At 42.5% G+C, this 24,320-nt stretch overlaps 1 protein-coding gene across 9 annotated transcripts in view; it reads left to right on the forward strand.

The window, feature by feature from the left end:
• Positions 1 to 24,320, forward strand: part of ACACA (acetyl-CoA carboxylase alpha) — a 207,377-nt gene that overhangs the window by 16,985 nt on the left and 166,072 nt on the right. For 2 of the 9 annotated variants that reach the window (XM_039507932.1, XM_039507933.1), the window contains exons 1-4: positions 1,944 to 2,036; positions 4,544 to 4,595; positions 13,536 to 13,582; positions 16,328 to 16,580. In XM_039507932.1, coding sequence (XP_039363866.1) covers positions 4,567 to 4,595; positions 13,536 to 13,582; positions 16,328 to 16,580 — 329 coding nt within the window. In that variant the 5' untranslated portion in view covers positions 1,944 to 2,036; positions 4,544 to 4,566. Of the gene's footprint in view, positions 1 to 1,930; positions 2,037 to 4,543; positions 4,596 to 6,570; positions 6,713 to 8,075; positions 8,159 to 8,701; positions 8,769 to 9,531; positions 9,727 to 12,987; positions 13,067 to 13,535; positions 13,583 to 16,327; positions 16,581 to 24,320 lie in introns of those variants that run through there. The other 7 variants (XM_039507935.1, XM_039507934.1, XM_039507936.1 and 4 more) reach the window with 7 other exon arrangements.

Consider the following 24,320-nt stretch of genomic DNA (forward strand, 5'->3'; position numbering starts at 1 on the left):
CCCTGACAATTAACTTCAAAACAGAGTAAGCAAAATGTAGGGTTCTGGTTCTCAGAGAATAGTAATCGCTAAATACACCATATGGCCTAGATAAAATAAAATAAATATCACGTCCTCCCGCCAATAAAACTACTTTTCCCCAAAAGGTCTTTTAAAAGGATGAGTGTTACAATGTGCCCTGAAGGTCAGATGAGTTGGGCCATTTTGGATCAAGGGCAGGATGAGTGCGTTCCACAAGAAAAGGGCCCTCTGTAGAATGCCCTGCCAGCAGCCCCCTCTCTTTTATAATCTTAGGGATATGTTCTAAGTTGCTGTAGGAATCTCCGATGTGACAGTGTCGCATGGGGGAAAAGAGGCATCTCAGGAAGGCAGGTCATTTATGGTTTTTTGGGTCAATACCATAAACTCTCTCCAGAAATCCACACACAGCCAGTGCAGATTATGAAACATTCATGCAATATCCTCACAGTAGGATTAACAAGTGGGCTGCCACATTCTACACTAGCTTTAGTTTCTGGGTGGATTTGAGGCGGAACCCTAGCCAAAGTGCAGTGTAGTAATCTCTAGTCTGAAGATGGCAAAGCTATGAATTGCAGTGATATAGCCTACATCAGAAGGAGAAAGTTTCACTTTCTTAGCCAAATGGGAAAAAACAGTGTCTTGGTTACCATGGAAAGTTGACCATCTGGCAATAACTGGGAGTCTAACCAGAATGCTAGGTTGCTACTTTCACCAATAAGCTTGGTAACCCTGGATGTGCTAATACAGCTTGTGTTAGAAACTGGATTTTTCTATTTCTGACACAAGGTGGCGCTGAGAGAACCTTTTCAGCTAAAATTTCTCCTTTTTCAAAACTCAAATGTCCACTTGCTGTTTAATTTGATCGTAGAATGAAGGATAGTATATTTTTAATGAATCTCAGATTAATCCTTGCTTTTCAAATGACTTGTGTTCTAGATACCCAAGCTAGCTTTGTTGTAAGTATTGATAAGGTCAGAGGGGTTTTATTTTTTTAAGATAGTGGGAAAAGCTTGCATGTACAGCAGCAACAATAATAATGAATACTTCGCTTCTATAGAGCATAGTTCATCCATAGGTCTCATTGTGATTTAGAAAGGAGGCTATCACCCCCATAAGAGAGTTTTAAAGTGGTATGAGGAAGTACCGGTATGTTTCCAAAATTTGTGATGTGTGTTAGGACGGAACAATTTTGAAAAAGTTTGGGCCAGATACTTCTCTGTGCTCCAGTTTCATTTATAGCTGCATTTTCACACTAGCCATGGGATGATCTCAAGATAAAAATCATATTAAAAGTTCCAAATCCCTCCCTCTGTTACTAGTAAAATCTTCAGTAGTGATTGTTTAAAATGTATTTTCAAAATCTCATTTCCTTTCACCATTTCAGAAGTCTACTTTTTCCTATGCCACAGTGGCTAGTGATGCTACCATACAATGAGATGTTTGTATGAAAAGAGCCCTGTGTGGGCTAAATATTACTGTATTACTACTGGTCAGTTTCACTTTCTTATTAGCCCTGCTGTTTGCATCACAACCCAGCAAAAGAATGTTGACATAAACATATTAATTCTATTTTTAAAAGACAGCCAGAATGCTTTTAAATAAACAGAAATCTCTTTAAGAACTTAAAAACAATAAACGCGCATGGATAAGCTTAAAATGACAAATACCCAGTTAAACAGAATGATCTGATGATTATATTACTGCATAACGTTTCTCTAAACAAAAAGATAAGCTCAATGTAAGTTTTTTTTCTCAGATTTACACAACACATTTTTGTAAATCTATTAAAACTTTCTAAATAAATAGTTATTAACAATGACAAATAACTGGTTGAAAGCAAAATAATATAAAACCCTTTCCTTTTTTACTTACCTTCCTGGACCTGAATTCTGTGTTCTCTGCCAGAATTGAGGGCATCAAGAACACTTCAGATCTCTTGTGCTCCCTTGCCACTGAGGAGGTTGTCATCAGCTGCTGTGGGAGAGACTTGGAACCCTGAACTTAGATCATTGTAGGTAATAAAACTTTCAGTTTACTTTTCAAAATGTTTTTACTTGCACTTTTAAGGCTACACATTTTTTAAGTAAAAAATGCATTGATTGCTTTTTCCATGTGCATAGTAAGTACAGTGCATATATTTATAAGACCAATCAGAACAAATCTATCCTGAAGAGTGATGAAAAAATTCTCACTATGATAAACAGAGTCAAAGAGAAAAATGGATACAAACTCTTAAGTCATTTGTATCCCTAGTTATGGTTAAGGTGAAATCATGTTTAAAAGATGGTCACAAAGGAAAACCTGCAGTTGGAACACTTGGTGAATTACAGAGAAGTTTGTATCGGAACTTTGTGCCTCATGCCTGTGTCTGATAGTATTACAGAGGCCTATCTGATACTTTGTGGCTCTATTATAAAATGTGTTATGACTGGCCAGATTTTGAATCTTTAATAGGTTCATAACTGTCAGCTCTTCCTTACCTCTCCAGTCTAAAACAGATTGAAATGTAGGGCCCAGTCCTGCTCCCAGCTCAATCAGTGGCAAAACTCATCATTCTCATGGGTGCAGGATTGGGATCACAGTGCTGTTAATAATTGATAGCGTGTTCCTTCCTTCTTTCAATAGTATATTCCTTCTAAATCAATTACTACAATTCTCCCAAATTGTATTTAACATTACACCGTATTCTGCTAGCTTCTGCTTCCACTGAAGATAAGGGAATTTTGCCACTGACTACAGTGAAACCAGCAGAAGACACACAAGATATTTAACACAGGGTTTTATTTTATAAATGTATTTAAAGTTAAATAACAGTATTTTGGGGGAGTCACTTGACTTCTATATGCCTCATTTCCCCCCATCTGTAAAATGGGGTATTAAAAGTGCTAAGAGATCCATGGATAAAAAAGCCTTAGGTAAATGTTAGGTGTTACAATAATAATAAAATCCTGCTTCTAGGCTGAGTCTGAAGCTTGGCCAAGGCTGACATTATTACTGTTTGTCAGTAATACATTCCCAGCCTACATTTTACTATGATCCTCATTCCATTGTTTTCTAGAATTGCCACAGGGTCTAAATGTGTGTGGCAATCACCCTTCCAGCAGCACTGAAATAGTGTTAAGGGGTTGAATGGATAAAATTGGCAGGGCAGACACAATGCAGGTTTTAGCATGACCAAAGGGCTCAGTACACCAGAAAAGATTTACCAACCGCCTGTTGTAATCTGTTTCATTTTTTGTCTTTAATTTAGGCAAATTTGGAAATAAACCTGGTCTGTTAAGCAATGTAACAACTTTTCTCTCTATTATCTCTAAGGTCCCTGGGGCCCCTTCCATGACTAAAGCAACTCGAGTCATTCAAGTTTTGTATGTAATTAGAAATAGTGATTTAGGACACAATCATATGGGGTGCTGAGTGCACTTGACTTTTACTTGCTTCAGTGTAAGTTGGGAGTGCTCAGTATCTCAGAGGATTAAGCTGTTACACACTAACCTTTCTCAGTTTGTCAGATACATTTTTTTTTACAACAAATGTTTTGACCAGTTCCAGATAGGCATTTTCCAGATTTGAATCCTTGAGAGTGGGATCAATACTGAAAATAACAGATCAAGCTAAGAGTCCAAGAGAATGAAAAGCTTTAAATTACACAGGCTTACTACTTAAAAAGTGTCAGTTTCAGTTTAATAAATTGACATTGCTGATATAATATAGCATAATAAAAGTGAAGAACCATACAGCTATCAGTCTGAAAGTAAAATGAGATGTTTGAGAGGGATGAGTATGGGTCATTTTCCACAGTTGCTAGTGTGGCTGTGACAGTAATTTAGAATATCTTTCAAGTTATGTGATAGTGTCTAGAGAGCAGTGAGTAGACAACAGCTCAAACTGGGACTAAATAAAACATCCCTGGAAATATTATTTATATAGAAGTGCCAAGAACCCACAGCTCCCACTGTCTTCAAAAGGTGTTATGGGTGTTCAACACTTTTGAAATCAGAACAGCCAAGTTACAGTAAATAAGATATATAAGTATTTTGGGCAATGACCTAAGGCCACAACCCTGAAAACTCTTATACCCCTGAGTAACTTTATATTTGAGTTGTCCGATTGATTTGTCTACAGGCTGGGAACTCAAATAGATAACATGCAGGCCAGACTGTAATTGTGCAATGAAGCACAATTTAATTTTTTTTTTTTACTTTTAACCTTTGCCTATTCTCCAATTTGTTCTTTGACGCTCAGCAATTCACTTTTTAGATAGACAGTGGTTAAAGAACTATCCCCCTTTTTATCTATCTAAATTCTGTTGCTAGTTTCTGTGTTCAGGGTGTTAGAAACTCAATACATTTTATAAACATCTATTTGAACTAGTCATGGAGGGCCCAGTCCTCTAACTGCACCTGTGCAAGGAGACCTCTGCACCTGCATAGTACTCCAATGACTTGAACAGGACTCCAATGTGTATACAAGGTTTCACCTGTGCAGATGTAGTTTCAGGATTGGCACCTTCTATTCTATTCAGGTTCATATACAGCCTTCATCACCATGATATCTGAGCACCTTCCAGTGGTACGGTAAGTGACATTACGAATATCCGTCACATGTGGTACATTCTCTTTCTCATCCTCTCGGTGTGGGTGAGTGGGTTTTAAATAAATGTATATGTACGCTGTGTTTTTTGTTTATATTACACATGAAGAACTGCACCATGCACTTGGAAAAGTTGGTGACATTTGTAACAATCATTTGTTCCTGTGGGAGTTCATTCTACAGTTGAGCTAGCCGTGAGAAAGCTGTCTCCCACACAGACAAGCTTTAAAAGGGCAGTGTACATTTCAGGGGAAGAGTAGAATTGTCAGCCACCGTCCAGATCCTGGAGATTTAGGCCATTTTTTAGGCAACCTCGGTGCAACACCTTGAAAATAATGCTTGACACCTTGAATTTGACATGGTATTCTATGAGAAGCTAGTGTAGGAGTTGAGGATGGATTTGATGTGCTTTAGCTGTTGTTACAAGGAGTGTGTGAATACAAACACCAACCATCTAACAAAAGTCTAGAAATTCCTGTTTGAGGCTCTGTAACTTTGTTAATAATACTTATTATTAGGGCGTGGTGACAATGTGTTCCTTTGAGTGTAAATCTGAATTTGGGAAACTGTTCAGGGGATGACATTGCGGTTTTTTAAATTATATTTCTAAAAGACTTTCTGTTTCATGTGAAGATTTGTTTTCAGGAAGAGCAGGGAAGTATCCCTTTTTTCCTGTTCATAAATGAGCCATGAATGTGGTTTTTTTGTATGAATTTGTGCTTTATTCCCTTTGATTTGAATATTTTGTCTGGAATTCGAGTCCCTGGTTTGTTTGAAGACTGGTTGCTGTGAGTCACTGTGGCTATTCAAGACATAGGCTTGGTCGCTCGAGTCAGATTATATTATTTCTTCCTCTGACTGGATGATCTAAATTTTATAAAGAGGAGTGATGCCTTTTCCTGTTCACGAATAATCCACAAACATTTGTAATCGGTCTAACCTATTGTGCATTTAATAAAAAGGAGCTTATCAAAATTGCTATGTGAGTCATTCTGGTGCAAGTACCAACAAGTGCTCGCAGGGCTATTTGTGATACTTTTGGCACACATTCTTGCAAATAGTCTTGCGCAGGCAAATGTTTGTGAGTAAGAGAATAAAAGGGAGTGCAGATATGGCAGATTTTATTCACAGCAATAGTCTCAAATATTTTTGCTCCTGTATTTGCCCACGTGTCCTCCCATCCTGTTAAATAATTGCTTGTTCATCACATGAGGAACAAATTCCCTCAGATGTCCCAAATGTCCTTCAGTTATATTTCAGAGGTGGCGTTGATATGTGCAAAGCCTTTAGGGGTGTCAGAGTGTATGGCACTGCCTGCGTGAGATTGCATAGTGTCCTGGGCTGCCCGTTTGCAGGGAAAACTAGTGGAGGTGGGGGATATTGACTGGCCCCAAACCCCCCATTTTACAGGATCAGCCCTACTTTTTTTTTTTTTAATTGCGCCCTCGATGGAGCATCCCCCGAAAATTAGGCCAGGGCCGCGTCCTCCCATGGGCCTGGTATCGGTCTATTCGAGGTGATCCTCCTTGTTGCCTCACTTCCTGCGGCGAGCGCCGGTGCCCTTCAGCCGCAGTCCCAGCGAGGCTCAGCCCAGGGGGTGATGGGCCGGCTCGAGTTCAGGTCCCCCAGCAGCCTGCCGAGGGCCCCCAGGGGGTTAACAGCGGAGGAGCCCGGTCGGTGTCACCAGAGGACACCGACCCGGCGCCTCCCTCTGCCGCCGGAGCCAGTGGCAGAGCAGCCAGGGCCGCTCAGGCCATAGACGACATCTCATTGGCCACGCCCCCCAGCCTCTGCCATTGGTCACACCCACCCGGAGTGAGAGCCGGCCGCCAATGGGAAGGGAGAGCGCCTCACGGGAGGGGGGGGGGAGTGAGGAGGGGTCAGAGGGGAATGACCTGAGGTCACCTCTCCCGTCACGCCACCTCAGTGGGCGAGGGAGCTGTCAGCGCGAGAGGAGGGGCGGAGCCGGAGCGAGGGGGCGGAGCCGACGGAACAGTGAATGGGAGCGTGTGTGTCAGCCATCTCCTCGGCGGCGGCATCAGCAGCCAGCGCCGGGCAGGCGGGCCCAGGGGCATCGCCCCATCTCGGCCGGCACCCTGAGGTGAGCGGGTCCGCTCTGCGCCCAGGCGGGGCTCCCCGGGGCGCGGGGAGAGCGCTTCCTCCGGCCCGGCCCGGCGGGGAGCCCCGGTGCCCCGGGAAGCGGGGGGGGCTCAGGCCCGGCCCGGCCCGGCGCCACGGGAAGGGGGCTCAGGCCTGGCGGGAATCCCCGGTGCCCCGGGAAGTGTGTGTGGGGGGGGCGCTCAGCCCCGGCCCGGCGGGGACCCCCGGGAAGTGGTGTTGGTGGGGGAGGACTCAGGCCCGGCGGGATCCCCAATGTTTTAGGAAATGGGAGGGTCTCTGGGCTGGATAAAATCCTCAGTGCTCTAGGAAATGGGGGGGGGGATTCCCCTGGGGTGGTGGGGATCCCGAATGCTCTAGGAAGTGGAGGGACCCCCCCAGCCTGGCAGGGATACCCCAGTTCCAGAAAATGTAGTAATATATTCACCACGGTAGAGGATTGGAAATAAGGGAATACAGGGAAATATTCCCCCCAGTTTTGATGCTGGATTGGGGGTAATTTAAATGTGATTGTGTGGGGGTAGGTGAGTGAGTTGTTAGGGATGGTTGGAGGAAGGAGAAGTGAGTGTGAATGGCCTCCTCAGCCTTGCTACTTGGTGGGCTAGGTAGGTGTGATTGGGGTGGTATAATGTTCTCATGAGCTCTGTTGCTAGGGCTGGGGAACATGAGCTGTGGATAGGTTGTAAGGAGTGGGGTGTGGATGGTGAGGTTTATTGGGGCAGATGGGGATGCCTGAGAGAGGATAGGTGATGGTAAATGGCAGGGTGCATATGTGTGTGTTGTCAGTGCCCTGGTAATGGCCTTACCAGGCTTTGTGGGGCACTCTTCATGCACACAGGATGTGGGGGACTAGTGGATTGAGATGCTGCGATTCCCTCTGTTTGCTTTTGCCTTTTCCTGTAGCATGCTCTGTACATATGGTCACAACGTGCTAAGGGGAAGTCCCTGGTGGCAGTGAGAGTGAATGGACATAACACAGGAGTAGGGCTTCTTGCAGCTCAAGTTTCAGTGTGACGCAAAGGGGATGGGCAGGGGAAGATTGCCTGTAAATAGCCCAGGCCTGTTGTTTGTGGGCTGCATGACATTCCCAGTATGTTCAAGAGTGACTGGGAGATCGTAGTTTAAGGAGCTGCAGGGTATCTTTTTAATTGCTTGTGTGTCTTAAGGCATTGTTAATAAAATCTGGCCATGTGGGAAGATTCTTTCATAGTGTGTGTATGCTCTCTTAGCTCTGGTCCCTGGGATACTGTGGATGTGCTCTTTGTTTACTTATTATTGCCATTGTTTATGTTTTTCTGCCTCTTCCTTTGAATACAATAATAATCAAAATCCCTTTTAATCTAAAGTAAATAAATGTGAGGACTCTAAATAAACATCTGGAGATGAGGAAACGGCTGGGACAGAAGTGGAAACCCTAGTATGTGGGCAGGTACTATCCTTTTGTCCTGTTTTGTACTGCGCCCAGTATGAATGGACCTCCTAGGCACTACTGCAATACAAATAATTCATCATCATAATACTAAATGCCTGAGGGGGCTCAAGCATGGAAGTTTTAGATCCTGCAAAAGAGATCTCTGGCCCCCCTGTCTCTCACCCGCCTCCCCGTGGGAGAAGATGTCATGCAGGCAAGACCACACGCTCTCTGCAGCCACACTGGCATGTATTGGATCCAGAAAGAAAATTGATTGACTCCTCTGGTTCAGATCCAGGTTACTGCATGCAGCTGCTTCCTCCCCATCTCAAGATGTTTATTTACAATGCTTTTGGATCCTTGGATCCCATTGTAAAACTCTGTCAATGTAACAGAACATTTCTCAGAAGTCTTTGGGAAGATGCTTTGTAATATGGTTCACATTTAAAATTCCCTGGCTTATATTCCTTCCCTAGTGCAGCCCCTGTGACTTAGATAGGATGAATTTACATATTTAGCTTTATTTTAGCATATATACTTTGCTTTCCCTAATTTGAATAGACTCTTCCCATTCTTCTGGGAGGAAATGACTAGCTGACTCTTTGGAAAGAACATTCTCTGAAGTCAGGTAAGGAGGCAGATATCAGAGGGAAACATTATAGCCTGTGTTTAAATCCACTACTGTTCAGGAAAACAATTAAGCATGTGCCTAAATCCCACTGAAGTAAATGGGACTTCAGCAAAGCACTTAAGCATGTTCTTAATCTCATTGATTTTTTTTATAGGATTTGGGTACATGCTTAAGTGCTTTGCTGAATGTGTATGGATTGCTGAATTGGGTCTATTATTCATAATCAAGATTTTATTTTAAACTATTGAGAGTTGTAGAGTGAAATATACTGGGAGGTTTAAAAGGAGTAGAATCCAAATATCCAAAAGCACTTTACGGTACGCTACGTTTGACAGCTGTTCAGTGGTGCAGAGCAGTTTAGGACAGGAAGTAGGTAGTATCCCACTGAAACTGCAGAACAAATGATAAACTAGGTGGAAACTACTATAAATGCAGAGGGAATAAAATCTGGGGTGGAGGGAATGGAAAAAGCAGATCATAGCCTTTAATAGGCCGAGAGACTACTTACACTTGATCAAGTGTCTTGATGTGTTTGGTCTTTTGGCCTCGAGATGAAAACCTCATATGTGTCTCTTGGACTGTGAAGTACAAACATTATCTCTTGAGTTATATCTGGGTGATTCTGTGGTCTGATTTTGTCCTATTGGTTCAGATTAAGAGACCGCTCAGGATGGTGGCCCATTAATTCTGTGGTGATGTCTGTTGGCAGAAGTGGGCTTCCAGAGTCAGTCCTCAGATGCAGTGGTATTGGGCATGTCCTAGGAACCTAGGCAGATAGATGTGGCTTTCCTGATGCTCACCCGCATACCTAGGTATCCTTGAAGAAGTTGTGACTTTACCCCTAAGTGTGCGATTTCATCCTCTGTTGATCCGGAAACTGACTTCCAACGTTAGTCTAGATGCATGTGCTGCTCACCTTCAAATTCAGCGAAAGCAAACAACTGTAACAGGACTGGTCAGTTTTATTGTTGTTTTCTAGTCACTTTTACTTTCTGGTTGTCAATGGTAGTAATGCTGTGTATATTTTTTTAGGATTGCTTGAATTCATTATCATTCTTATTAGAATTTATATTGTGCTTTACCTCTTCAAGGTGTTGTGGAGACACTATTCTAATTTAAAAAAAAATCCATTCAGTTTGTTTTCCCTGAAGTGAAAAAGAAATCAATAAAGTAATTCACTTCAGAAATAGTTTTGTAAAAGGTTTTTCTTTAAATAAAAGTGAAATTTGAGCCAAAATTACATCAGTGTCACTCTAAATGGCATTTCAGAGGGAGAAAAATTACTTTCTTACACACTTGATAGGCCCAATTGTTCTTCACAGCTTTGCTCCCTGTGTCTGCCTCCCAATTCTTTGTGTTCTGACACAATTCTTCTGACAAAGTAATCTTTTACTAGTGTTAGTTCATGCAGCTCTGGAAGAGTGAGCTCTGGGTTCTGCCCTGCTTTGAGCATCATCACCATTATTGCAAAGTCTTTATTACCTAAAGAGCACAGCTTGGCTTGTAGATTCCTTGTTGAGTCTGCAGTGCTGGGCAATTGGAAAAACAAATTTTCCATCTTTTGGTTAATTTGATCTGGAGGGGAGAACAAAAAGGAGAATGTGACTCGAATCCTACAAAGACTTATGCCCTGGTGTAACTTTATTCACATGAGTGGTCCCAATGTGAATAAAATTGTGCATGTGCTTAACTCTCTGTAGGATCAGGGTCTAAATCTGGACCTTGCTGTGCAATTTTTAGTCACCTCAGTCTCTGCAAAGTTTGCCTTGCAAACTAGTTTAACAATATCTGAAACCTCCTGGGAATAAGGGATTTTAGAAAGCAGGAGAGCATTGCTGTCAAGGGGATATGACTAGTCTTTTGGTAGGGCCCAATCCAGCCCCCATTGAAGTCCGATGCAAAACTCCCGTTTGACTTTAGTGGTGCAGGATCAGGCCCTTACCCAGGTATTTAGCGTAAGCACAGTTAAACAAACATATTGTGTATTTCAAACTTGGACAGTTAAATTTTCAAGAAAAACGTACACCAGGACAGGTTTTCTTGGGATTTTAGAATCCTGTTCCCATAGTATGAAAACCAGCTGGCTTCTCTGAGAAGCCCTTTGGAAAGGGCTGCAGTTCATTTGAGCAAAAAACAAAGCTGAAATCCAGTTTTAAAAAATGAAAAAATAAGAAAGTTTCAACATATTTAGAACAAGTAGGGAGTGGATAGCTACTTACCAGCTGCCCAGGAGCTGTTCATGGAAATCGAAACAAACAACGTTTGTGGCTTTGGCTATAGACTACATGGCCTATCAAAGAGGATTGAGTTGCACTGATGACTGATTTTGAGTGGCGGTGCACTGAGAGGAAGAATGGTCAAGTGATTTGGAGTGTGGATGAGGAGTTTCGTGGGTTGTCGCTGAATTGTTGGGCAAGCCACTTAGCCTCTCTGTGCCTCAGTTTCCTCATCTGCAAAAAAGAATATTTTGCCTAGTGGTAGTGGCCAAGGCTTAGTTAATGCTTATAAAGTTCCTTCTCTCCTGAGATGAGAGACTGTATAATTGCTAAGTGTTTGAGACAGTAGCTTCTCTCTCTCCATAGCTAGCTTTATGTCATAACCTAGATTATTTTCCCCCACTATATTAACTGTGCCAATACTAGATCAATACAGCTGAAATTTTCCATGTGTGATTTGATGCCAGAGTAGAATTTTTGGGGGCAAATTTGATGCAAATTGAACAAGGCATTTTTGAGAGTTGAGAGTCTTAAAAACAAGGTGTCCCTATCCCCCCTTCCTGGAAGGTCTAGTGTAGGTTTTGGCCTTGGTTTGTTGGCTGTAAATGTGCCTTTGGCTAGTTGAGAAGAGTTTGGGCTAATAACTTAAACCCTGATTCTACAACAAAGATGCAGGGACAGACCCTTTCATGTATGTGTATGCCAAGACCTATAGAAGAGAACAGGGATCTGCCCATGTGGCTCAGTTTTCAGGAGTTTTCACAAACAGTTTAATCTCTGCCCTGGGCAGATAGTTGCAAGTTTTATAATTGCTCCCCCCACCTCAAAAAATAAAACAAAACCCAAACCAAACAACCAAAACAGGTACATTGACATAGGTTTTATAATCCCCAAACTGTCTAAACACAGTCTTTATAATCACAAAGTGGTTAAGTATTCATCAGGGTTTTTTATTTTTTTATGGGCTGCATATGGCCCTAATGAAACCAGGAGGTTGTGTTGTCAACACAGGTACAGTTTGATCTAAATAATATACCCATGCACAATCACAGTAAGATTGAATAAGCCAGTCAGATGCATTCTTAATTCTCAGTCTCTGATGAAAAGAAACAGTGTGGTGGTTTAGGATTAAATTGTCTTGCCTACACTACAATTACAGCTATGTTAAAGACCCCCAGTTGCAACATGACTGTGTCCTATTCATGTTACAATGTGAGTTGGTTTTGCCTGTGTAGACCAGACCAGATTGTTCATGTTAAGGGAACTCTGCTACATTCTTGTAGTTTTCCTAATGTGGCTGTAATTGCAATGCAGACAAGACTTTTTGATAGCTCGGGTGGCCTTACCTCTGACCCCCACATGGCTACCCAAAACCCAGCTATTTGTGCATTTCCATACTTCCATTTTTTTTTAAACTGTAACCTTCACTTTGAATTTCCTGGTTCCCCAACAGTTGCTTTTTTGTTTAAACTACAGCAGTTTTCTTTGAAGTTACTGATTTGTATTTTCAATCTTAACTGAAACTTAATGGCATCTTTTTTTTTTTAACGTTGTACTTGAAAGTGCAGTCTTTTGAGTTACAAGAAGAAAATCTATCCAGGGTTAGTAAAAGGTCGCCCTTCTTGTACAAGGAGATATCTGGCTCTCCACTCAGAACTATGTGTGTGTTGCGTAGGATGACTTTAAAGTCTTTTTAGGCACTAGATGTGGATGGATGGGAGTATTTTTCCTGAGTCATGCTAACTTTTTGTTATTTGTCTTAGACTGTAATTGAAAATGAGTTTGGGTCTCCTCAGAGTCCCTGCTTGTCTCCTTCTCCTTCCACAATTGAGCACAGTTAAGCACAATTGGCAGCCTCTGCTCAGGTGAATGCCGCAGGACCTGGCTGACATGCTTTGGCTCTGCTGTGTAGGAGACCCAGGGCCAGACTAGGACTTGCTGCTGCAGCATAGGATGGAGGTGCAGTGGGAGGATTGTGTGAAAGGCTTCAGGCTGTAATAGAAGGAGGTTCCAAAAGACAGGCTTGAGACATACTGGCACAGCTGCGTGGGAGAAGCTCCCAAGGCACCTGACTGCACCGTGAGTGCTTTCACTCCCTCTCTTCACAGCACTAAACTCGGGTTTTTTTTAAAACACTGGGGGAAAAAAAAAATCAAGTTGCCTTTCTCCCCCTATCCTGCAGTAACAAAAAATACAGGTCGAATGAATGGTCCTTTTAGATGTTGTGTGTGAGCAATTTGCGAACACACAACAACTACCAGCTGTTGTCTTGTGAGTGACCAATAGGAGGAAGCATAGGCTATGGTTGATACAACATGGGACTGAGAGTCAGGTATTCTGGATTCCATTCTTGGCTCACTGTATGACTTTGGGCAAGTCATTTAACCTTCTCTGTGCCTCTCCTTCACTCTCCGTACATTGAGTAGCATACCTGTCTCACAGGGTGTTGTGGTGATTGATTGACAGAGCTTGGAGAGCCTCTGATTACAGGAGCTGTGTATCAAAAGTATTATTATATATTTATTGGTGTTTCTCTCTTCTTTTCCAGTTCGTTTTGGAGGTGGATAGCTACTCAGATTGCAACGATTACAAGAGGTTAGTTATTGTTAACAGTCCCTAATCTGATCGTGTTTCCATGTGTGGCTCTATGCTGATTTCACATTATTCAGTCAATTATGAAATTGTAAGCGATTTTACTTCAATGATTGTGGTTTTTGCTCAATGCTTATGTAACCCATGCCTGCTTGGTGTGGCTCTCTGTCCCCCTCTAGTGGCAGCCAGACCTGTTAGAAATTGAGTCTGCTACAACCTTGGCTAAGAAATATGTGCCTTTTAGCTCATGCAATAGTGGTTCATGCATTAAGCTCCAGAGGTCCCAGGTTTGATCCCAGCTGCTGCTGATCGGAGTCTGTCAGCATTGCACTTATACATAAGATAAACCAACATTTTAAATGCTAAATCCCAATCTAGTTGTCTGAGGCCATAGAGCTGGGGAGGCAGTGTGCGGAATTGTACAAGATGAGCCAGGGTAGTTGTGTTCTCTCAATCACAGAGTGTAAGGCCAGAAGGGGCCATTAGATTATGTAGTTTTGCCCTCCTGAATATTACAGAAAATCAAACTTCATCCCAGAACCCCCTTATGGGGGTTAAGCTAAAGCACTTCAGTGCTCAGACAGAACTGTTGTGTGCCACAGGCAGAGAACAGGAGAGACCAGTGTGCCACCAGTGCCCAAGGCTCCTGCAATGGTGTTGAATTGATTAGGAGAGATGTATCCAGGAGATCCATGCTGTGGAGAAAGTGTAGTAGTGTGGGCTCATGGTGACTGATCATGACAAAATGCAGTTGTGCCTGCTACGACCTGTTGCTCCAAGGGATGAACCCCTGTATGAGGCCAGCTTCAATCTGCTCCATTTTATTCTTGATGAAATCCTGGCAAGTTTCCAGCATGGCCCACAGCTGGATAATTACCTTGTGTTAGGAAGTGGCTAAGATTACCACCTCTCTGATTTTTTTACTGTATCCAGGTTTGACAGTGGTTTTTCTGAAGGCCTCTCGTCCTATGCATACACTTCCTTAAATGTATCACCCTTGTCTCCTAGGCCCAATCTTGCACACTCACAGCTTCTGTTACTTTAGTGAAAGTTCAAGGAACTCAGTAGATTACAGGTTTCGGTCCCATTGCCTGCATGCTGCTGTTCCTGTGCCCTGTCACAGACACACTAACGTTTCTGGCCTTGAAGGAGCACATGCTGTTTTATTTCAAGATTTTTACATAAATGAGATAAAACTTTGCACTATTCAGTGCCTTTCATCTGAAGAAATTAAAGCTTGCTACCAAGCCTTGTACCACCCTAATGTGCAGCTGGGTAATCTGAGAAAGATGGGTGAAATTCAGGGCTGAGTGGGTCCTGGAGACTGAACTCTCCCCTAGAGCTGATCCCTCCTGGATCAGGTTGAGGCACCTTGGCAGGGGAGTGTGTAGGGAAAGCTCGAATTGCTCTTGCTCGTGCTGTGCCTGGTTTGTGAATGGAGGACTTTCAAGGAGCCCATCATGCACATTTTTTGTCTTCTATAATATATTAAATGAATCCCGAAGTCTCTCAGATATCAAGTCTTCTGCCATAATTCTATACCGAGCCTGAAAACTTCCATCATTTTGATACTACATCGATCAAAACCTTCAATGCCTGAGATTCCCAATTTGCAGAATAAGCTTCCCACTCTTACAAAGTTTTATTGCCGATTCTTTCATATCAGTATCTACCATTTTAATACTTTCCAGGTTCACATCTAAATCATGGAAGACTGAGATAAAGTATTTGCTGCTATTCCTCTTTTATTGCTAGGTATATATTGCATGCATAGGGAAAAACAAACAAGTGTTTGCAATTTTTTTATACCTATGTGTTGCAGTTCATTTATTGCAAATACCAATTACTTAATACTAATCTTGCATCAGCTTTTCACAGCAGAAGTGACCCCTGTAAAGAGATGCTGTGATGTTAAGTAATCTCTGTGCTATGCTTGAAACCATCAAAGTTGTTAAACTTCTCAGTCTAATTTACTTTACACTGTTTTTGCTGCTTGTTTCCTCTTTGTGTTTCACTTAGCTTGGGTGGTGATGACGGATTAGGAAGTTTCACTTTTGGAAACAAACAATAAATGAAATTGACTACTCTTGCACTAGCAAAATGCTAGGAGTGCCGCAGGGGGAGGATTAAATCCAGCTATCTCTTTAAAAAATACAGTAAACAATTGATTTTTTGAAAAACAACCACAGCACCAAACATTTGTATTCTATTTTGTAAAACAGCCAATCTTCTCTCTTTGAGTTGACCCTCTGTTTGGTCCCAAGTAAAAGACTGCCAGTGGATGTCTGATTTTATCATCACACCCCAGTCTGCTGGTTCGTCCCATTCCTCTGCTGTGTTTTGTATTTTCGTGCAGCGTCTAGCGCAGTGGGCCCCAACCTGGTTGGCCTTTAAGCGCTACCAACGTATAAATGTTAAATACTAATAAGTGTCTCCGTATTGGTTTTCTAGCTATGAATTTTCTAACAAAAGTTGTGCCTGCTTAAGGATTGTTTGTCCTTCCTGTAGCTTTGTCTAAGCCAGCAGCTTTTGCAACAGATTAGAATGATCAGTTGCATTGATACTTGTGTTATTTCAGTGGCTTTTCTGTTTGTACAAGTGACTAGTCTGGATCCTGGTCTCTTACCCAATGTCAGACACGGTATTTCAACAGTGTTTGTCCGGCCACAAATGAACCCTGCTTTTGAAGGCTTTCTTGTTTCCCTAGAAGCTAATACTAACTTCAGCTGTTGCTTTTTTCTCTTTTAGTGCTAAGAGCCCACTTCGGAGTCACCATGGAGGAGTCCTCCCCTACCACGAAGCCCCTGGAGCTGAACCTGCACACTCATTTCATCCTTGGCTCTGTGTCTGAGGATAACTCAGAGGATGAGACGAGCTCCTTGGTGAAACTTGATCTGCTTGAGGAGAAAGAGAGGTCTCTGTCTCCTGTGTCTGTTTGTTCAGATTCCCTTTCAGACTCAGGACTGTCTAATGTTCAAGATGGCCTGGCTAGTCATATAAGGTATGTAAAAACCCTACTGATCAAATCCAGTCTGTGGGCTTTTCTCACCTTCTTTTAGTCCTAGAAAGACTAGGCTTCCTCCTTACCCAGCTCAACTGAAATGTGAGTTGGAGCACAAGGAACATGGGGAAGGGACACTGTATCTTGTTGCTGTTGGAGGAAGAGCCTCATTTTCTCCCTCTTTGATAAGGCTTTTGAGGGGCAATATTTGGGGTGAATGAGCAAGACTGATAAAGTTCCGTGATACTAAAGCAGGGAGTCTCCAGGACATGGATCATGTCTGATGACAGTAACAGAGGAGATGCTATACCGGATCTATCAAGTCTGGTATCTGGCTCTGGTGGTGGTCTATTGACTAGCCATATTTCAGGGAAGGTAATAATGCACATGGCCAGTCATGCGTTTCTGTGCACTGGGATGGTTGTAGTGTGAGGAAGTGTTCCTGCAGTGGCTGGCATATGTCCTGACTCTCTAGGTTTGAGTACCCTTAGCTTGCATAGCTACGAAGGCTGCTTTTTGGCCACAACATTACCCACTCCCTCCTGCTTTTCAAAATCCAGCTATAGTATTTGCCGCTATGGACAAATGGCTTTCAAAGATGGGCCTTGCAAGTTTAAAATCAAGTTGCGCTTTCCTTTCTAACCGGTTCTGAGTGTTTCAGCAGCGGTTAGCACACCTGCTAGTGTTTTGCAATGCAATGCATGTTAACGGAAAAGATGCTGCCTGCCTTAATAGCTCTCATGGGTCATGGTGTCTTTGGCTGAGATATTTAAAGCAGTCCAGAGGCATTAGATACAGATCTTCCAGTAATTTTAACAGAAGTTCTGTTATTAAATTCCCTAGATGGCTTTGAAAATTTTGTATAATCTCAGTAGTAATAATAATAATAAAAGGAGAACCCACTACTATTTTTGTCTCTCTCTTTTTCCCCCAAACTTCTAGGAGCTTCAGGTGCCCACTGGTGATGACTCCACAGTCAATCATGTTTGACTTTTGGATGGAGTAGTTAGGGCACGTCTTGGTTTTCTTTTAATCTCCCTCCATTGTGCTTGAAATCACTGCTTGCACAGTTGCTGTCAGGTGGAGTTTTATGTTTTGGGTGCTTGTAGTCAGAATGCTTTGTATATCTCCAAGGAAATGACTGTCTCTGAATGAGGGAGTGCCATGCTGGTACTCTGTATAGTTTGTAATAACGTGTTTACTGCCACTGGGAGAAACATTGCTGCTTCTATTATTCAGAATGAAATCTAGCAGCGTTACATTTAATGTGCCTGCTGCTTGCAGTTCAAGGGGATCTTAGCCTCACCCATACAAGCAAGGCTTCTTCATCTCCCCTATTAGGGCTCAAATAAGATGGATGTGATGATGGTTTCTGTAGGTGTCCCCACCTGATGTTAATGTTTTCCTGGGGAAAGGGAGTCAGTTTGCTCTTTATAGGGTCTTCAGAATGATACCTGCCCTCTAGAGATGTTGCATTTTGTTGCTGACCTACAGCTGTTTGTATGAGTTGACGGTGATGCTTGTAATGCACATTTGTATCTGCGTCATTGATGCTGTCAGCATTTTGTGAATGGTGTGTGCAGTTCTACGATGATTTTCTCATCTGTAGTGCCCAGCTCGCGTTTTAGGATGCAGCCTCTAAACAGAGAAGGGAGCAAGCTCTTTGCGACAGGGACTCTTTCTTGCTATGTGCTTGTATAACAATAGGGCACTGATCTTGTTTGTGGTCCTCTGGACACAAGTGTAAAATATATCTCTGAAGTACCCATCCTGGGAAGCAGCGTAATCTAGTGACCAGAACACAGAACTGGGGGTCTGGACTCTTGGGTTCTGTGTTTAGCCGTGTCACTGATTTGCTGTGTGACCTTGGCCAAAATATTCAAGAGGGTCCACTCATTTTGGGTTTCCAAGATGAAGAATAGCCAGGGCCTGACTTTTCCTGAGATGCTGAGCATCCACTGGTTCTGTTGACTTTGTTTGGAGTTGTGGTGCATGGTGAAAATCAGGGCCTAGTGGTCCTCAGGTTAGGCACTCGAAATTAATGAATTCTTCTGAAAATATTAAATGAAAATGTCTCTTCTTGTCTACAAAATGGCAGCGGTAATACCTACCCACAGACATGTTCAGCGATTTTATTAAGGTTTCTATTAAGCCCTTTTGAGTTTCTTAGCCAAGAGGCAGTGAAGTCACAGGCAAGTTCTAAAATCTTAATGCAGATCTTGAGGAAATTACCTTTCCAATGACCTTCAGCCCTAATAATCTAGCAGCACAAAAGGTTTTCAGTAGAAAAGAGAACCTGGCCCTCAGACTTCATATATTGTTAGACCTGAGGAAAATGCGGGGGCTTACCCATTAATGTGGTGAGAAGCCCTGGAAAGATGCAAGAGAGCAAAAATCAAAGTTCTGTCCACTCCTTCCTATCACTCCTATGCCATTAACTGGCAACAAAGATCCTTAATGCAATAGGTACCCAACCTTGAGCTCCTCTTTCATAATTTGCTTGCTTTGATACTCTCTTTAGAGGTCATTTGATATGCAATCAAGTTGAGAGATTTGCCAGTTCAAACAAACAAACAAACACAAAAGTCGTGGCCTGAGGCTACCTTTTTAGATGAATTAAAACTAATAGGAGTAGTTTTCCTGGCCTTTCATCTGAGGATCTTAAAGCATCATTGTTTTATAGGTGGGGAAACTGAGGCAAGGCATCATAGTATCATAGAAATGTAGTGCTGGAAGGGACCTCGAGAAATTATCAATTCAAGCCCAGTACCCCATGGCAGGACCAGGTAAACCATCCTGGACCATCCCTGACAGGTGTTTGTCCAACTTGTTTGTAAAAGCTTCCAATGATGGGGACTCTACCACCTCTGTTGGGGGCTTATTGCAGAGCTTAACTACCCTTCTAGTTTGAAAGATTTTCTTAATATCTAACCTAAATCTCCCTTGGTGCAGATTAAGTCCATTACTTCTTATTCTACCTGCGGTGGACATAGAAAACAATTGATCACCATCCCCTTTATAGCAGCTCTTAACATGTTAAGACTGTTGTCAGGTCACCCCTCAGTCTTCTTTTCTCAAGGCTAAACATGCCCAGTTTTTTCAACCTTTACTCATGGGTCAGGTTTTCTAAAACTTTTATCATTTTTGTTGCTCTCCTCCGGACTCTCTCCAATTTGTCCACATCTTTCCTAAAGTGTGGTGCTCAGAATTGGGCACAGTACTCAGCTGAGGCCTCACCAGTGCCAAGTAGAGTGGGACAGTTGCCTCCTGTGTCTTGCATATAGCACTCCTGTTAATACACCCCGGAATCATATTAGCCTTTTGCATTAACATATGCATCATGTTAATGACTTGTATTCGATTTGTGATCCACAATAACCCCGAGATCCTTTTCCTCAGTACTACCACCTAGACAATTATTCCCCATTTTGTAGTTGTGCATTTGATTTTTTTTCCTTCCTAGGTGAAGTACTTTGCACTTGTCTTTATTGAATTTCACCTTGTTGAACTCAGCTCAATTATCCAATTTGTAAAGGACATTTTGAATTTTAAACCTGCCTTCCAAAGTGTTTGCAACCCCTCCCAGCTTGGTGTCATCTGCAGATTTTATAAGCATACTCTACTCCATTATCCAAGTCATAATGAAAATATTGAATAGTACCAGGCCCAGTACTGACCCCTGTGGGGCACCATTAGATATGCCTGCCCAATTTGATAGCAAACCATTGATAACTACTCCTTTGAGGACAGTCTTTCAATCAGTTGTGCACCCACCTTGTAGTAATTTCATCTAGCCCACATTTCCCTAGTTTGCTCATGAGAATGTCATGCAGAATTGTATCCAAAGCCTTACTAAAATCAAGGTGTGTTATGTCTGTTGTTTCCCCGTATCTGCTAGGTCTGTAATCCTATCAAAGAAGGAAATTAAGTTGGTTTGGTGTGGTTTGGTCTTGACAAATCCATGTTGACTATTCCTTATAATCCTCCAGGTGCTTACAAATAAATTGTTTAAAAATTTGCTCCAGTATCTTTCCAGGTATTAAAGTTAAGGAAGTTAAGCAATTTGCCCAGAGATGCACAGCGAATCAGTGGCAGTGCTAAGGGATGGAACCTAGATGTCTGACTCCCAGTTTCCTTTTTGTAACTACTAGATAACTCTGCCACCTACTCTCAAGAGACACAGATAAGTTAGTAGAAGGAGTTAGTTTAAGGTCATAGGTTGTGGCTTTTGGTCACTTCATGAGAGGCCGCAGTCTATTGCATGGTTGCCTGGACTACTAGTTCTGTTGCTCTGCACTGCCAGATGGAGAACTCTGGTTTGATTTCTAGTTTAGGTCATTGAGAGAAACTGGCTTTACTGCAGAGAAATCCCACTCGGGGCCCATTCAATAGAGATTTGTCTAGCTAAAACATGGAACTGAATGTGTCAGAAGAGAGTACTCTCCAGATTTGGGGCAATAGTGGTGACTGCAAAATGGGACGCTTTTGAATTTGGAGTGAGGTTAAAAATTAGGGGAAGCATGATGGATTTTGTGGACTTTGATTCCTCTTTCTTTCAAACATACCACTCTACCCATGTTAAATTGCCAGCCCCCTGAGCCACAAAGATTGAATTCCGATTTAATCAGATATTTAATGGGGAATATGATAGAGGCATCAAGAATGGCGTGGAAAAAATGATAGAGAAATGTCATTCACCCTTTCTCACAGTACAAAAACCAGCGGTCACCCAATTAAATTTACAGGCAGCAGGTTTACTATAAATAAGCAGAAGTACTTTTCCACACAATTGACCTGTGGAGCTCATTGCTATGGGATCTTGTGATGGCCAGAAATGTAACTGGATTAAAAAACGAACTAGATATGTTCATGGAGGATAGGTCCATCAATGGCTACTAGCCAAGATGGTCACCCCATGCTTGGGGCGACCCTGAACCTCTGGCTGCTGGACGTTAGGAGCGGAAGATGTGTGGATCTCCCCAGAATTGCCCTGTTTTGCGCACACTCTCTGAAGCTCTGGTACTGGCCACTGTTGAAGACAGGTACTGGGCTAGATAGACCATTGGCAGAGGAAGGCAGCGAGGGATTTTGTCTGGGGATCTGGGCTTTTTGAACTTCAGTAACTCAGAGATTCAGAGAGAATAAACAAACAGTTAATCCTCCTCCCCTTCACTTTCTCCTCCAGCTCAAACACCATCTCACTGCTCTGTGGAGATAAGTTGTTATGCAATTCTGGGTGACCGTGTTATGTGGCACCAAGGTTGGGGTTGTGATCATGCGTGCCCCTCTTGACCAGGTGTGGTTTCATCAGGCTTGCCATGTCACTTCAGGCAGAGTTTCACAATGTGAAAACTCAGCCAATGCACTGAAACACAGCTGAGAAAATCACCTCATTAAGATCACCTCACTGCTAGGATTACTCTTTGGTCCTCAAATAACACTCAATTAAACTGTCCTCCTCTTCCTGTTTTATAGATTGGGAAAACCCATGCAAAGAGAGGTCAAGTGATCTGTGGGATCTCACACAGCATGTTAGTTGCAGAGTCTATGCTAGAATGTGGACCTCCTAGCTCCCAGTCCCCTTATCTCACCCACTAGCCAACACCACATCTGTATATTAGAAAACGTATTTGTATTAGCTGAGATCCTATCAGATGATTGCATGTAATCCATAAATCAGGATCCGGTAATGGTCATTCAATACGCCTAGTCACATTTCTGTATTTCAGTATCTAGACTGAGTGTGTGTGGTGTTATTCCACCTTATCAGAGTTGATTTAAAACTTGGTAGACTCTGCTCATAGACACTGCGAGATAATCAAATTCTGTTTTGGTGAACAAAAGAGAATAGAACATTGTAAGTGGAGTTTTCTGTCAATTCCTAAATGCTATGATGTTGCTAAAGAAACCCTTGCTGAGATGAGATGTGCTAAGTAAACTCCCATTCCAGCTAGAAATCCATATGGTCTAGTTGTGCCAGTTGGTCATCAGTTGACTGATTTGAAAAACTATGATCAGATCATGTGCTTTCAGCTGGCACGTGGCACATCTTGCTCTGTTCAGCAAGAAAAATGCATACTGAAAAATCAAGCAGACAGATCAGAATATTGTTATAAAGCTGTGCCTGCCTGTATGCTACTGAAAATTGCTTTGCTGTACTGTTCCACCTTGTTAAAGGGGCACTGTGAACAGAAAACACGTGTTTAAAAATAATTCCCTTAACCCCTCTGTTATAAAAGCATCTTCCATTACGACTGAACATCTTTAAAACATCTTTCATTTGTACTGTCTGTATACTTTTTGCACTTTACACAACTTGGACTGTAAAACTTGACTGATGTTTTGTTTCTGGTCAGTTTCATTTTCTCATGCACTAGCACAACATTGTGTCTTTGGGATTCACTGATTTCTTCTGATGGAAGACAGCATTCCTGTGCTGGTATGCTGTGTAGAGTTGCAGGGAGCTGTTAAACAGCTGCTGTGTTCCAGTAGTGGTTAAAATAACTCCTGAATGCATTAACTTGGAAAGCACTTTGGGGTTCTTTTGTCACAATGTGATTAAGTAAATATTTAATAAATTGTTCTTGACTTTTACTAACGTTTTCAAGATGGCATCTTGTATGAAACCCATATTAAAATCAAGGACATGCTGCACACTGTTTTCTGTTTACACCTTTAGGCCCCAGTATACTAAGTTACTGTGTAGGTGCAGAGTTGTTCTTGTGAAGAGTCACTTGCAGAATTGGATCTTTACCTGTGAGTGTAACTCCATTAAGTCACTGGAGTTAATCCCACAGAGAATTTGGCTCTTTCTGCCTCATTATGAGAAGATTTCCGTAGACAAACTTTAAGCAGGTGAGTAGTCCACTGAATTACTGAGACTCATGTGAGCAGTGATTCACATGTTGAAGTCTTCTCAGAATGGGGCCCTAATTTGGATACTGAGAGGGATGTCTTGAGCACTCTAGACTGGGCAGCCAGATGAAATGCCAGACCTGATCTTGAACTTGGCATGATAGCACAGAGCACTAACCAAACGGCTGATCTATTTTTGTTTTATTTTAAGTTAAACAAGTAGGCTTTGATCCTGCAAAGTTTTAAGCACCTGTGCAACCTTATGCACATTAGCAGTTCCATTGTAATCAATGGCATAGCGCAGATGCATACTTAAGTTTAGGAACAATCAGGCTTTGCTCTGGGATTTCCAAACCATGCACTGTTGCATAGGAAATTTTCCTTCACTGATCTGATTTCTCCCCTTCCAGGTCCTCTCCGGATTTCCAGCCACGTGGCCACTACTTGAATTGAAGGCTCCTCCCTTAATCTGCTCTCTGTGCCACCAGTTGCCATGGTACTGCTGAGGCCTGTTTGAGGAGACTTGCATCAGAGCTTGCATCTCCCAGACAGAAGGCCATTAATGAAGTGAAATTCTGTGCTGCTTGCTGAGGGCAGCAGGGTTGTTTTCCTCCCTTTTGCCTTCTTTGCCATAGGCTGACAACTATCAGCTCAGCAGACAGAGAAGGGTGATGCATGTCCCCGATGGACATTTATGCAAGTTGTTGAAATAAAACTGTATCTAAAAGGAGGCATTGCCAAAACAAATTGCTGTCAGTCTCTTCTCCCTCCCAATCCCCAGCCTTCACCATTGATGCTGTTTGCTTGTCCTTTGCACTTCACTTAGGCTAGGTCTACACTGGGGGGGTCGACTGAAGATGCACAACTTGAGCTACGCGATTAGCG

This window comes from Mauremys reevesii, linkage group 20 (genome assembly GCF_016161935.1).
Source record: "Mauremys reevesii isolate NIE-2019 linkage group 20, ASM1616193v1, whole genome shotgun sequence".
In the NCBI taxonomy this organism is placed as follows: domain Eukaryota; kingdom Metazoa; phylum Chordata; order Testudines; family Geoemydidae; genus Mauremys; species Mauremys reevesii.